Source organism: Rhododendron vialii, chromosome 13a (genome assembly GCF_030253575.1).
Source record: "Rhododendron vialii isolate Sample 1 chromosome 13a, ASM3025357v1".
In the NCBI taxonomy this organism is placed as follows: Eukaryota; Viridiplantae; Streptophyta; class Magnoliopsida; order Ericales; family Ericaceae; genus Rhododendron; species Rhododendron vialii.
This window is the reverse complement of record NC_080569.1, coordinates 3,162,501-3,174,248: the sequence shown is the minus strand read 5'-3', so window position 1 is coordinate 3,174,248 and position 11,748 is coordinate 3,162,501. Positions and strand designations below refer to the sequence as shown.

General features: G+C 37.2%; 1 protein-coding gene across 2 annotated transcripts; it reads left to right on the top strand.

Moving 5' to 3' along the window:
• Positions 1-6,251: 6,251 nt before the first annotated feature.
• On the top strand, positions 6,252-9,090 carry LOC131313738 (probable histone H2A variant 3). Of its 2 annotated transcripts, none has more exons than XM_058342222.1 (3): positions 6,252-6,476; positions 6,769-6,895; positions 8,595-9,090. In XM_058342222.1, the coding sequence occupies exons 2-3, from the start codon at positions 6,779-6,781 to the stop codon at positions 8,889-8,891; spliced, it is 414 nt and encodes a 137-aa protein (XP_058198205.1). In that variant the 5' UTR covers positions 6,252-6,476; positions 6,769-6,778; the 3' UTR covers positions 8,892-9,090. The 2 variants fall into 2 exon arrangements, with proteins under 2 accessions (XP_058198205.1, XP_058198206.1); XM_058342223.1 differs by lacking the exon at positions 6,252-6,476 and adding an exon at positions 6,479-6,606.
• The last annotated feature ends 2,658 nt before the right edge of the window (positions 9,091-11,748 follow it).

Sequence of the window (11,748 nt, the reverse complement as noted above, 5' to 3'; positions counted from 1 at the left end):
TCTTTCAGCCAAAACATGCTTTCCTAGATGCCGTTTGAAAATATAAAAAAAGTTAAAGAACACGTGTCCACGAACTAATTTAGACATAGATGTGAACGTAATTGTCTAATATACGAGGGCCTCGCACTTGCCGTGTGAACATCACTCGTGTCAGAAGACTTTGAATACATCTGCGTCTAAATTTATGTACGAAAGGCTGTGCTTGTAAGATTGTTAATTGTACTCCCTCCGTCTCGATTTGTTTGTCTCCTTTTATAATTTTTTGAGAGCGTTTGACCTCTCAAATAATTAATTATAATTTTTAATTCGTAATGTTTTTAATATGCAATATGGATCTTGTTTGATAGATCTCAATTAGTTTTATTATACAAAATCTTCAAAAAAAAATATATAAAATATAAGATATAAGTATATTTTTGAAAGACTCGTATTTCAACAATTGGACAAACAAATTGGGACGGAGGGAATAGTAGTTATGAATCCAACTTGCTCTTCTTATTTTAATAATAATTTAATAATATTAATATCCTGTGTTGGATAATGCAAAAAACAACTATTTGTTCAATCGGTGTAGCTAGAAGAAACATTTGACGAATTTGTATACTTTTTTTAAAAAAATAAAAAAAATACCTATCGATGTCCATTCTTTATACGTAATTAATTTTTACTTTTTGTTTTAACTTGGCTTTTCTGAACTTCAGGTGTGAAAGAGAAAGTGGTAAAGTTGTACATGAATGAGACGGTACCAAAACAATGTCCGTAGTTTAAGGTGACCTACACTATTGTAATACAAGAAATTTTTCGATTCCGGGTGGGTATATTTTTTGTGGTACCTTTTCTGCACATTTGGGCCTTCCAATACACTTTTGGACAACTCAGATTGAAACATTCTCTCTCCTCTCATCCCAATACTTTCTCTCTCATTTTTCTCTCTTCAAATTCGAGCCGTCAAAAAATGCAACGAACAACTCGGATGTGCCAAGTGGGCACCATGGGGTACCCACCCGGCACTGAAATTTTTTCTCTTGTATGCGGTCAATCCCACTAATTCCTTCTCTCTCTCCCTCTTTTCACCAAAGGTAAAAAAGTATTCTTCTTCATAATGATCAAACACAATTGAATGAACAAAAACAACAGCAAAGGTAAAAAAGTATTCTTCTTCTTCATAATTTGATCAAACACAATTGAATGAACAAAACCAGCAGCGAATGTATTCACTATCGCATGCAATTATGCAAACCACCCTGATTTTAGCTAACACAAGTCACGCATTCGACGTTTCTCTATAAACTTGAACTCCCGAGCTTCCCAAACAGAATTACGAGTATTATAACCTCTTAAGCTCGCTAAAAGACCAAAGTACTCGGTTTCGAAAACCTCACCTGTACTAATGGACGTTGCTACTCTACATTCTAAGTACATGAATACTATGTTTAGTGCATAGAGTTTCAGCAAGAATGGATTGCCTATATGTAATTATCAAAAGAAAGATGCCTATGATCAAAAGAAAAGGACTTGGATGGGGACCAAAGTCCTTACGATATCGATTTAGTACTTTTCTTGCCTAACTTCCTCGTGACATTTACTAAATTAATCATAAAGCAAACCCAACTTTACATTTTATCGATGAGATTAAAATAAAATAACCTTTACATTTTATCAAAACCACCACACCCGGTCCCCTTTTCCTCCTTGGGGATTACAGATGTCTTTAGTGCAGAAGACGCAACCTTAAAAAACATGGTAAAACTATAAAGGTAAAAAGTAAGACACAAATGATGTGAGACCCCAACTCAACTCTTAGTCCCACGTCAGTGGGTTAAGGGAATTTGTTGTAGTATATAATTGATCGCGAGCAGCTACTGTGTAACTTGAAATTAACCTTTTAAGTCACATGATTAGGCTTATAAGTGTTAGCAGATCAGCTGAGGCGGATCGTTACAGATAATCTTACTAATGTTGGGCTTTCTCAACCTGTGCTGAATGCGGACTTATTTTGGAGTAAAGAGAGTGAGATTTATCTCTTGCTTGTAGAGAAGAAAAATGACTCTATTGCTTTATGCATTTCAAAAGGCAAAAGAAAGAAAGGCAATCAGTGCGTTTTGGCCGACCAAGCTATCATGGCTAATGTAAACAAGAAACTGAGACTCTGTTTGTTTGGGCATAAAATATTTTTCGATAAAATGTTTTACCTATTTTTTGGTATTTGGTTGTGTAAAAATAAGGAAAACATTTTACATGTAAAACATTTTCTATTAATTGGATGAAAATGACTTACCCTTAAATCTTCCGTAAGTTATTTTTCGAAATGAACCCGCTGCATTCTACTGCAATTCTCACTGCTCTGTTTCACCGACCGTTAGTCCTGATCCACGTTCAATTTCAATTTTCTTAGATCTCTCCACTATTGAAGCTCCCTCTCTATCTCTCTACACTATTTTATCAATTTTTGAAAATATTTTCAACTACCAACCAAGCACCAGAAAATAAAAGTTTGAAGTTTGTTTTATGAAAAAATAATTTACATCAAAACAAATGGAGCTTGAATTTTAAATCTAATTTGTACGCGCGCACACAAAAAAAAAAAACGTTGAGAGTGATGTGAATTGGGTTGGTTTGAAATAAAGTTATCGCAACAATGGAGAAAGTAGTTTATAAGTGCAGCACAATAACAGAGAAATTTTTGATATTTTACCACGTGCAGCATCATGTGCAGCATCATGCCCCATGGCGGTACTGGGGCATGATGCCTCTATAAATATGAATCTTTAGATTGAAAAATGGACAAATTTCCGCCATTAGATCAAAATCACTCATAAAAAACGAGGTGGTTTATGATTTTTTTCGTATGCCACACTTGCCACAATGTAATATTACTATACTTACCACAATATATAATTACACTTACCACAGTGTATGACCACAATTTATACTTCAACGGTTGAAAAGAAATGAGACATGGAGGCCCTATAACCGGACCGGGACATCATAGCCAGACCCGTGATAATGAGGAAAGAGAAATCTTCCCCCCATACCACTTACCATCACACACAAAATCTGTGGATCCATCTGCAAATCTTTTTAATTTTTCCTTGGGTGCTAACTGATAACATCAAGTTTTTTTCCTTATAAAAAAAGAAGACTACTATAGGGTTTAGTGGGTAGCCTAACAAAAGGGTCCCTCTTGATAGTACTAATTGTTGTCCATGTCAATGATGTTAGCTACATCTTTCTAGCCCTTTGTGATAACCTATAGGCTTTTGTAATGTCGCCTTTTTTTATATATTTATAATCGGATGTTAAAATCAACTTACGAGCACCTCGATTAATTTTGAAGCCCTAAAGATAATAACAGGACAATAATCCCAAGGTTTGTAATGACACCATGGTACCAAATCTTACCAATACTTTTTAGTACATTGAGGTGTGTTTTTGGTGAAAGTATTTTGTGCTAATTGTGACACTACGTGACATTCGGCGAGATATCGCAATCCCACTCAATTTGGCCGTGTGTGCACGAGGTGGGGCCGAGGCAGAGATCGAGCTGGCTGGCCGAGCACTCAACATGGCTAGGTCGAACTTGGGCATTATCTCGTGTACATACGGCCGAGCATGAATGGAACCGTGACACCACATTAGCACGTACGCCGCTTGGGTATTGCAATTACTCGAGAATACTTTGATGAACGCTATTTTTCTATCTTGACATGCTTGTGATTAGTCTTTAATTTCCACCACTCTCATGATGGTTCTGGACATGCTTTTTTGCAAGGAAAATCCAACTAACAACAATATCTTCAACCCAGGCAGATTTTCATGAGTTCAACAAGGAAGAAAGACTTGAACCAATTAAGAAAATGGTTGTTGTAAAAGTACTTATTAATTAATCTACATTAAAAAAAAAAATTTGTTTTGGTGACGTACGTTTAGTATAATATATAAGTAATTAAACTGTGGCAAGTATCAATAGAACTGAAACAAGACTCAGGTGGCTTGGAAAAATCAGAGATCAAGACTCATTTTAATCTAGTTTATTCAAGTCAAGCGTGTTACTTTATTCACCCGCTCAAGACATGGTTCAACGTCACTCGTTTTGCGTGTGTTCGCCAGTCTCACTTCAAAGAAAACTCGTCTATTTTGGAGGGCTTCAATTTTTTACACTTTGTTATTTGTGAGAATTGAGTTCAAACTTAGATTGTCAAGTGCTTGATCAAATAACAATTGTTTTGAAACAAGATTGAGCGATTAGATCAAGTATTTTCGGTATTGAACTACTTTTTGAAAAATCAAGCTAATGATTTAAGAGGTTCAAATTGTCTTAGTGCGATCTGGTACCATACAAAGTGAATAATAAGGGAAAATTTCAAAATAGCACCTAAACTTTGTACCAAGTGTCACAGAGACATCTGAATTTAAGTTTATTTCAATTAAACACCTGTACTAACAAAATCTCCAAATTTAGACACATGAACTTAAGTTTATTTCAATTAAACATCTATACTAACAAAATTCCCAAATTCAGACCCCCGCCGTAATACTCCGTCCAAAAAATTGCTGATATGGCATCTCCAACCCATTTAAATTGCCCTATTGCACATGTTTCCAACAGGGGACGATGCACCTAAGCGAAACCCATCATTAGAAGTATGCCGAGCAGAAAGAAGAACTGGGTTTGGGCAAAAAAACATGTGCAATGAGGCAACTTAAATGGGTTGGAGATGCCATGTCTGCAATTTTTGGGACGGAGTATAACGGTGGGGGTCTAAATTTGGAAATTTTGTTAGTACATGTGTTTAATTGAAATAAACTTAAGTTCAGGTGTCATTTTGAAATTTTCCCCAATAATAATCATCTTGAATGAGTGAAAAACCCTTAATTCTTGCTTTACCCTTTGCATTTGGTACAATTCGAGCATCTCCTAACTGGAGTACTTTTTCAAATACCTTCTTCTCATGTGTCTTGAATATAAATAAACAAACCTGCTTTACCTCACACACACAGAAAGCATCAAATTTGTCAAATGTTTCTTTCTCTCTTTAGGTACACCGATTGAACAAATGCTTGTTTCTTGCATTAATTATCCAAGGACCTAGGACAAAGGCAAGATGTTAAAATTATAAAATATAAGAAGAGCAAGTTCATTAAAACATGGACAAATGCAATTTTATTTACGGTTCAATTTTATTTGTTTAAACTGCAGATGTGAAGGAAAAAGAGATTGTGATAGAGGTAGTACATGGATCAAATGTGCCAAAACGATGTAGTATAGGTGCCGTACTCGGCTATAATGCAAGAGTTCACTACAACGCTTCCCATTCCCTTTATTCACTCCCCATGGACGTAGCTAGTCAATGACTATGACGGATAATGTGCAACACATATCATGGCACTTAAGTTGAATTAACTTAAGATTTACAAATTTGTTTTTTAACCATTCACCCTTTGAAAATATTTGTGCTAAAAATAATAGGCGATTTATAATATATATGGAGAGAGAGAGAAATGGAAAGAAAGCTTTTATATATAGAGAGTGTACATATGAGATCCGGTTTTTCTAAAATTGACGATTAAATTATGCGAATATTCCTATCGATGTAAACAAATTTTCAGGAATGATAAAAAAAACGTGCGCTAGGGATGAGTTCCTCTTGATGTCCTATCCCTACACACCCTTATGAACGTCTATTTTGTGGGCCCACTCCATGACTACAATAATTATCCAAACTGTTCAATAGTATCTGATACAACCTGCAACGAAAGTTGTATTTGCAAAATATTAGTACGACGGGACTTCAATTGGTACGTGATTATGTTGTATTTCATCCGATAACACGGTGATAGATACTAATTAAGAGTCTGATCAAAAAAAAAAAAAAAAAGATACTAATTAAGAGTGTTTCATGCTTAAATCGTCCAATTGACAAAATAAACCGAACTATACGTGAACTTTGCCACGGCCACAACCAAACCCATATCGATTTTGCACCGATGGGCACGCGGGGCCTTCTCCGGGTCCTGCATGAAAGATCCGAGCCGTTCAATATTTAAAAAAAAAGCAAAATTGGCCTAAAAAAAAATTTGTTCAATCCAATATGTGTAACTTCTCGATCCAATCTTCCCATCGTGTGTGTATGTATACATATGCCCCATAAAAAATCATTCACACCGGGAAGGGTTTCAACTTTCAAGAGTTGGGCTGAAGCCTCATACGAACCCAACAAGTTGGGCTTTGGATTCTCACTTGTAGTGTTTGGTGGAAAGGAAAGAAAGAAGAAAGAAACAAAGATGGAGTGCGCAGCGCAGTGAAAAGAATCGAAAATTTTTGAAATCCGAAAAAGCCTTTCTCCCCCCCAAATTTACCGCCATTTTGTCTCCCCCAGATCGGAATAACCCAAACAAAGCATTAAATTAGAAGGACAACTTCGCATTCCACCAATCCCATTCATCGTCTCTCCAGTTTCCTCCCAACTTCTCAGGTCTCTCTCTCCTGATCTTTGGTCTGATGTAGATCTGTTTTTCTAATTCGTCGCATGTACCTTCTGGGATAGTAGCGATTTAGCAAATTTATATTTTGTTTATTGAGTCTATGTGAAGGATCTTGTCAAAGTAACGCGAACCCTGTCATCTTTAAGCCTTATTTACCAAACACATTAAACTTCTGGTGTTGTGTGTTCTTCTAGCTCGTGGGATTTTCGCGGATCTGTGATTTGTGAGCATTTTAGTTCGTTATAACCAGTTTTGACTTAATTTTTTTTTTGTATTATTAAGGTGGTAAAATATGGCCGGAAAGGGTGGAAAGGGGCTGGTGGCTGGGAAGACAACAGCAGCGGCTAACAAAGACAAGGACAAGGGCAAAAAGGTTCCTGTTTCTAAATCTTCTCGAGCTGGTCTCCAGGTACCATCATAGCTACTTCTCCCTCTCTGTTAGGGCTCACTTGTATCCTGGTTTTATTCTTTACAACTCTGTTTGGGTCAATTTATATGCATCTCAATTAGGGTTGGAAAAAAAAAACTGAGATGTTCGTGAGTAGCTTGAGGTTTGGCTCGTTATGGGCTCGTCACGTTAGTAAACAAGTCTACCTCGAGCTTTAAGCTCGTCTGGTAAATGAATTGAGCTTGAGTTAGATGTAATTTGACTCTTTTGGGAAAGTTTGGCTCTTTCGTGGCTGCCCGTTTAGTAAAGACCGGATCTCAAATACCTTGATACTAAACAACCCAAGCTCCAGCTCAAGTTTCTGGGTTCGACTCAAGCTTGAGCTAGACTAGTTTTGAACAAGCTGAGCAAACTTGGGTTGGCTCGTTTGAAGTTCTAACCTTGACTAATCTCTGAGGGACTAACGTCACTCCTACTTATGGGAGCTACAATTAAAGCTAGAGCAAAGTCCCGTATAAATTGGTTTCACAAGAGTTCATAGTATTTAGGAAGTATGGAATCTGAGATTTAGTACTTATAGCAAACCTAACTCCCACACCTTGACTACTAGATCTACCCTTTGGGGTTTTGGTTTCGTATTGTTGACATAGGGTGTTATGTACATAAATTTAAACCTTGGTAAAAAAAAGAGAGAGAAGGAACTACTGAAATGTCTCGGGATTAAGCACGGCACGAGCAGTTTTATTGACTGAATTTGAACTATTTCTGAACTAGATTAGCTGCCGTATACGTGACATCTAATTGTCATAGATAAACTCACAACTGAAAGGAAACGCTAAGCACCAAAAAAATGATTAAATTGACTGTTGGTATTCTGTTTAAGACCTCATTGGGATTAAAAAAATGCACGTACCAGTCTTTTATGCCCCACAATTGGCCATGAGTTTCTTTTTCTGTAATCAGAATTGCCATCCTTTCTTTGGTTGGATCTATATGTGCAATATGACTGCATTTCTGTAGTTTTGGTTTTCATGGGGTTTCAAATTCTCTTAACCGAAATGGTAAGGCATGTTACGGTGCAATGTCTCTAGTCCTATTTTACCAGAAATTCTAAATGCCTCAGCAAATAAAGTTTTGGAATGCACGTTCTCAAACAATGTGCATATATGTTTCAAACGGAAAATTTAGGGATCCAAAGTTATTCTTACAAAACTAGAGATCGAAAATTTTAGCAGGATACTTTTAAGATTATTATGTTATAGTCCACTGTCCACTACTTGTAAAAATGTGTTACTAGGAATAATTGGACAAATGAATGAATGATACTCTTGATTTATTTTATTGGGTGTTGATCTCTTGAAATAAGTACGCTTAAATATTGTTATCTATAAATGCCATACTCTCACCGTAGTTCAGTTTTCGGAATGTTTGGTACCACGTTCACTGCACTTCTTTTCACTGCCGATTTGAAACGTAATTAATCCACTTCAACCATGGAAATCGCAGTTCCAAATGCTTTTCTGTCTTAATTTTTGCATAAACAACTGGAACGAAGCTTGGTTGATTTTACAACATAATGTTTTCATTTGAGTTTGCAATACAGTTTTGGGTTTGATTGTTATGTATGATGAGACATGAGGACGTCTCAGTTTTCTGAAAATACCTTTTGGTCTCGCTATCTTTGATACTTGTGTTCTGTTTCACTTTTGAGTGAATTCAGTTCCCAGTAGGTCGAATCCACCGCCACCTGAAGTCAAGGACTGCTGCTCACGGGCGAGTTGGTGCCACGGCTGCTGTGTACTCAGCTGCAATTCTTGAATATCTGACAGCTGAAGTACTCGAGCTGGCTGGAAACGCAAGCAAAGATCTAAAAGTGAAGAGGATCACTCCAAGGCATCTGCAGTTGGCTATCAGAGGGGATGAAGAACTTGACACTCTCATCAAGGGCACCATTGCTGGAGGTGGTGTCATTCCTCACATTCACAAATCCCTCATTAACAAAACCACTAAAGAATGAGCTCAATCTGTTAGATCTCAATTGGTGTTAATTGGATTACTGTGTTTATTAATGACTTTTAGGCTTTGGGTACTGTTGACTTGGTTTGTTGTGCTATGTTTGTTCAGAGGATCCATGGTAGCATGTAGTGGTTGCTTTCTCAGATAGTTTGGTAACTAAACTAGTATTTCTGTTTATTAGAACTTTTGTGTGGTTCCTAGATGCGTTTTTCTGCGGTTCTATTTGCTGTTGTAAAACGTCTGCCTTGGAAGTTGGTGATCTGTAGTTGCTCAAATATTCACTTTAGTGTTCAGATTCTGCTGAATTGTTGTAGCTTCTTTGCACCCTTGGCTTGAAAGCCATAGCGATCTGAAAGCTAAAGTTGTGCCAGTATGCCCATGGCGACAGTATGTTGGGTTTCTGTCTACACCCTATGATTGTGCACAATTGGAGTCTACAGAAACCCAGTCTTAAGGTTTTTTCAATCAGAGGTAGATATGGAGTACTAGGGTTGTGTTCCTTGCCTGTTTCCAATTTTATGTAGTGTGTATGGGCACTGCACATGAGGGTTCCAAACCAATGATTTCTCCGGGTGGACGTCTGGCAATGCCGATTGAACATAGGAAATGTAGGCTTGGAAAGCTTGTGGGTGCAAAGGTTAGGCCAGAGACTCAGAAGGGTATTAGTATATTATTATTGAGTGAATGCATCTTTCTTTGCCATTGATGCATAAATGTAGATACCAATTACTCCAGTAGTGATTGAATTCCTTTGTGATTTCCATATAAGAAATCTGTCAAGCCTGCTATGATTCCTTGCCCTCTATGATTGTAGAGTTTTTCGCTTGATATCATCTGTCCATTTGTTCGATATCAGTTGCTCAAAGGAGAGAGAGAGAGAGAGAGAGAGCAGTTATGGTTGTGGGCATTGGGAATCTTCCTCTGAATCTCTTTGGGCTGGCGATTGTTGATTTGGCCCAAAGATGAATAGACAAGGCCCACTATAGCTACCCGAGTCAAAGCCCATAAATTCAAAATCTCCGGTTTTATATTCAGGCCCACATAGCCCTAACGGATACTGGATCTCTATTCCATATAAACACCCAATTCTCTCTGTTACAGTAAATCCCATGTGTGGAGAGAGAAATGAATGGTGGTTTTTGGACGAAAGTTTTTTTTTTTGGGTAATGTAGGGTGTCCCGGGTGTTAGAATCTCTTGACGAAAGTTTTCTTTCGACTAGTTATCTTCCATATCAAGAATATCACTACATAGTTGGACCACATTTGCTTAGAATCCCTTAGGCTGTGTGTGAACTTGAATTTATGGACCGAAAAGAAATTTAAAAAAAAAAAAAAAACCAGATATGCTTTGAAGCTTTATTCTCGTTTTCTTTCTTTTTTTTGGGTGCAATTGGCGTTTTATTTTTTTCCTTGCATAAATTGCTTACTGTCGGTCTACCAACCGACTTTCTATTCTGGACTATGGATATTGCCATAAGCAAAAGTATTTTTTACACTAACAAATTACTTCTGAATAAAAGAAGTCCCATGTGCTCGTGTGCCTAAGATTCGCATCCTACTCATATAATCCTTTAGAAATGTCCCGTGCTGGCGTTGCTAATCCCCGTACTGAGTTCGTGCTCTCTATTCTCGACCTCGCGGATTTTACTAGTTAGAATTTGTTTAGCGGACGCTTTTATGTGCGTGCTCTTGTTTACTCAGTTGCACGCGAATTACATGACTTAGATCTACATACGTGCCGGTTAATGCGATGGGGACGAGCTTCCCAACCCAGTACACCCCCGAGGACCAATTTTCTCTCTGTTTTTTTTAAACGCCAATCACAGCAATTGCCATTCAAACATGGGACACCTCAGTAAATGGCAAATACTGAACTTTTCAATTTCAAATGTAGCATTAGTCAAATTACTGCTAGAATTAAGGATATGATTTAGTCAATATTTGATTTGGTCAATATCCTTAATTGTGTAATCTTATTTTATGCCATAAGTGTAGAATATTTTCATGTAATCTTGTATTCTTTCCTTGTTAATGTTTGTACTATATATATTGTACAACTACGATGAATGGAATTATCAGAAAATTACTCCACAATTGTGTTTATTTTCATGGTATCAGAGCCACCTTCAATCTCCTTTTCTTAAACTCTAGGAATTGAAGTAGGTCCTGTATTCACAATTGTTGGTGTTTCTGTTCATATCATTCCGCTGCAAAATTTTCTTCTAGTGCCGTCATGGCTGAAGTAAGTGGTGCTAAATCACCAAAGAAGAACGAATCTTCGACTATTGTGTCTGGTCTCCATATGCAGGAAACATCCTCTCTCATCACTCCGGAACGGCTGGACGGTACCAATTATTTTCCAAAAGCAAATCTAGCCACAACCCTTGCATTCACTGCTAAGTCTGGTATGTCTTTTACTGGAAATAGTAATTGGATAATTGACTCTGGCGCAACAGACCATATGACTTGTGATCGTTATAAGTTTAGTCATTTATCTCCTAAATGTTCCAAAGCCACTATCACCACTGCTAATGATGTATCATCTCCGGTTATTGGAGTTGGTACAGTTCCATTATCTTCCACGTTAAAAATCCATGATGTCTTATTTGTGCCGTCGTTAAATTGTAATATTCTCTCTGTGAATCAATTAGCCAAATCTCATGATTGTGTTGCTCTATTTTTTCCTACTCACAGTGTCTTTCAGAACATCCATACTCGGGAGAAGATTGGCAGTGGTAGACAAATGGGCGGATTGTACTATCTTGAAGATGGATTCCAACAATCCGATAAAAAAGGGCACGCTCTTGTGGTAAATGGAGATTCGATGAATAAAAAAAAGGAGGAAATTTGGTTATGGC

Excerpts from the sequence above, each read along its gene's own strand:
- LOC131313738 (XM_058342222.1), top strand. The coding sequence starts at position 6,779 with ATGGCCGGAAAGGGTGGAAAGGGGCTGGTGGCTGGGAAGACAACAGCA. Across the intron at positions 6,896-8,594 it reads CTTCTCGAGCTGGTCTCCAG|TTCCCAGTAGGTCGAATCCA; the intron begins GTACCATCATAG and ends GAGTGAATTCAG.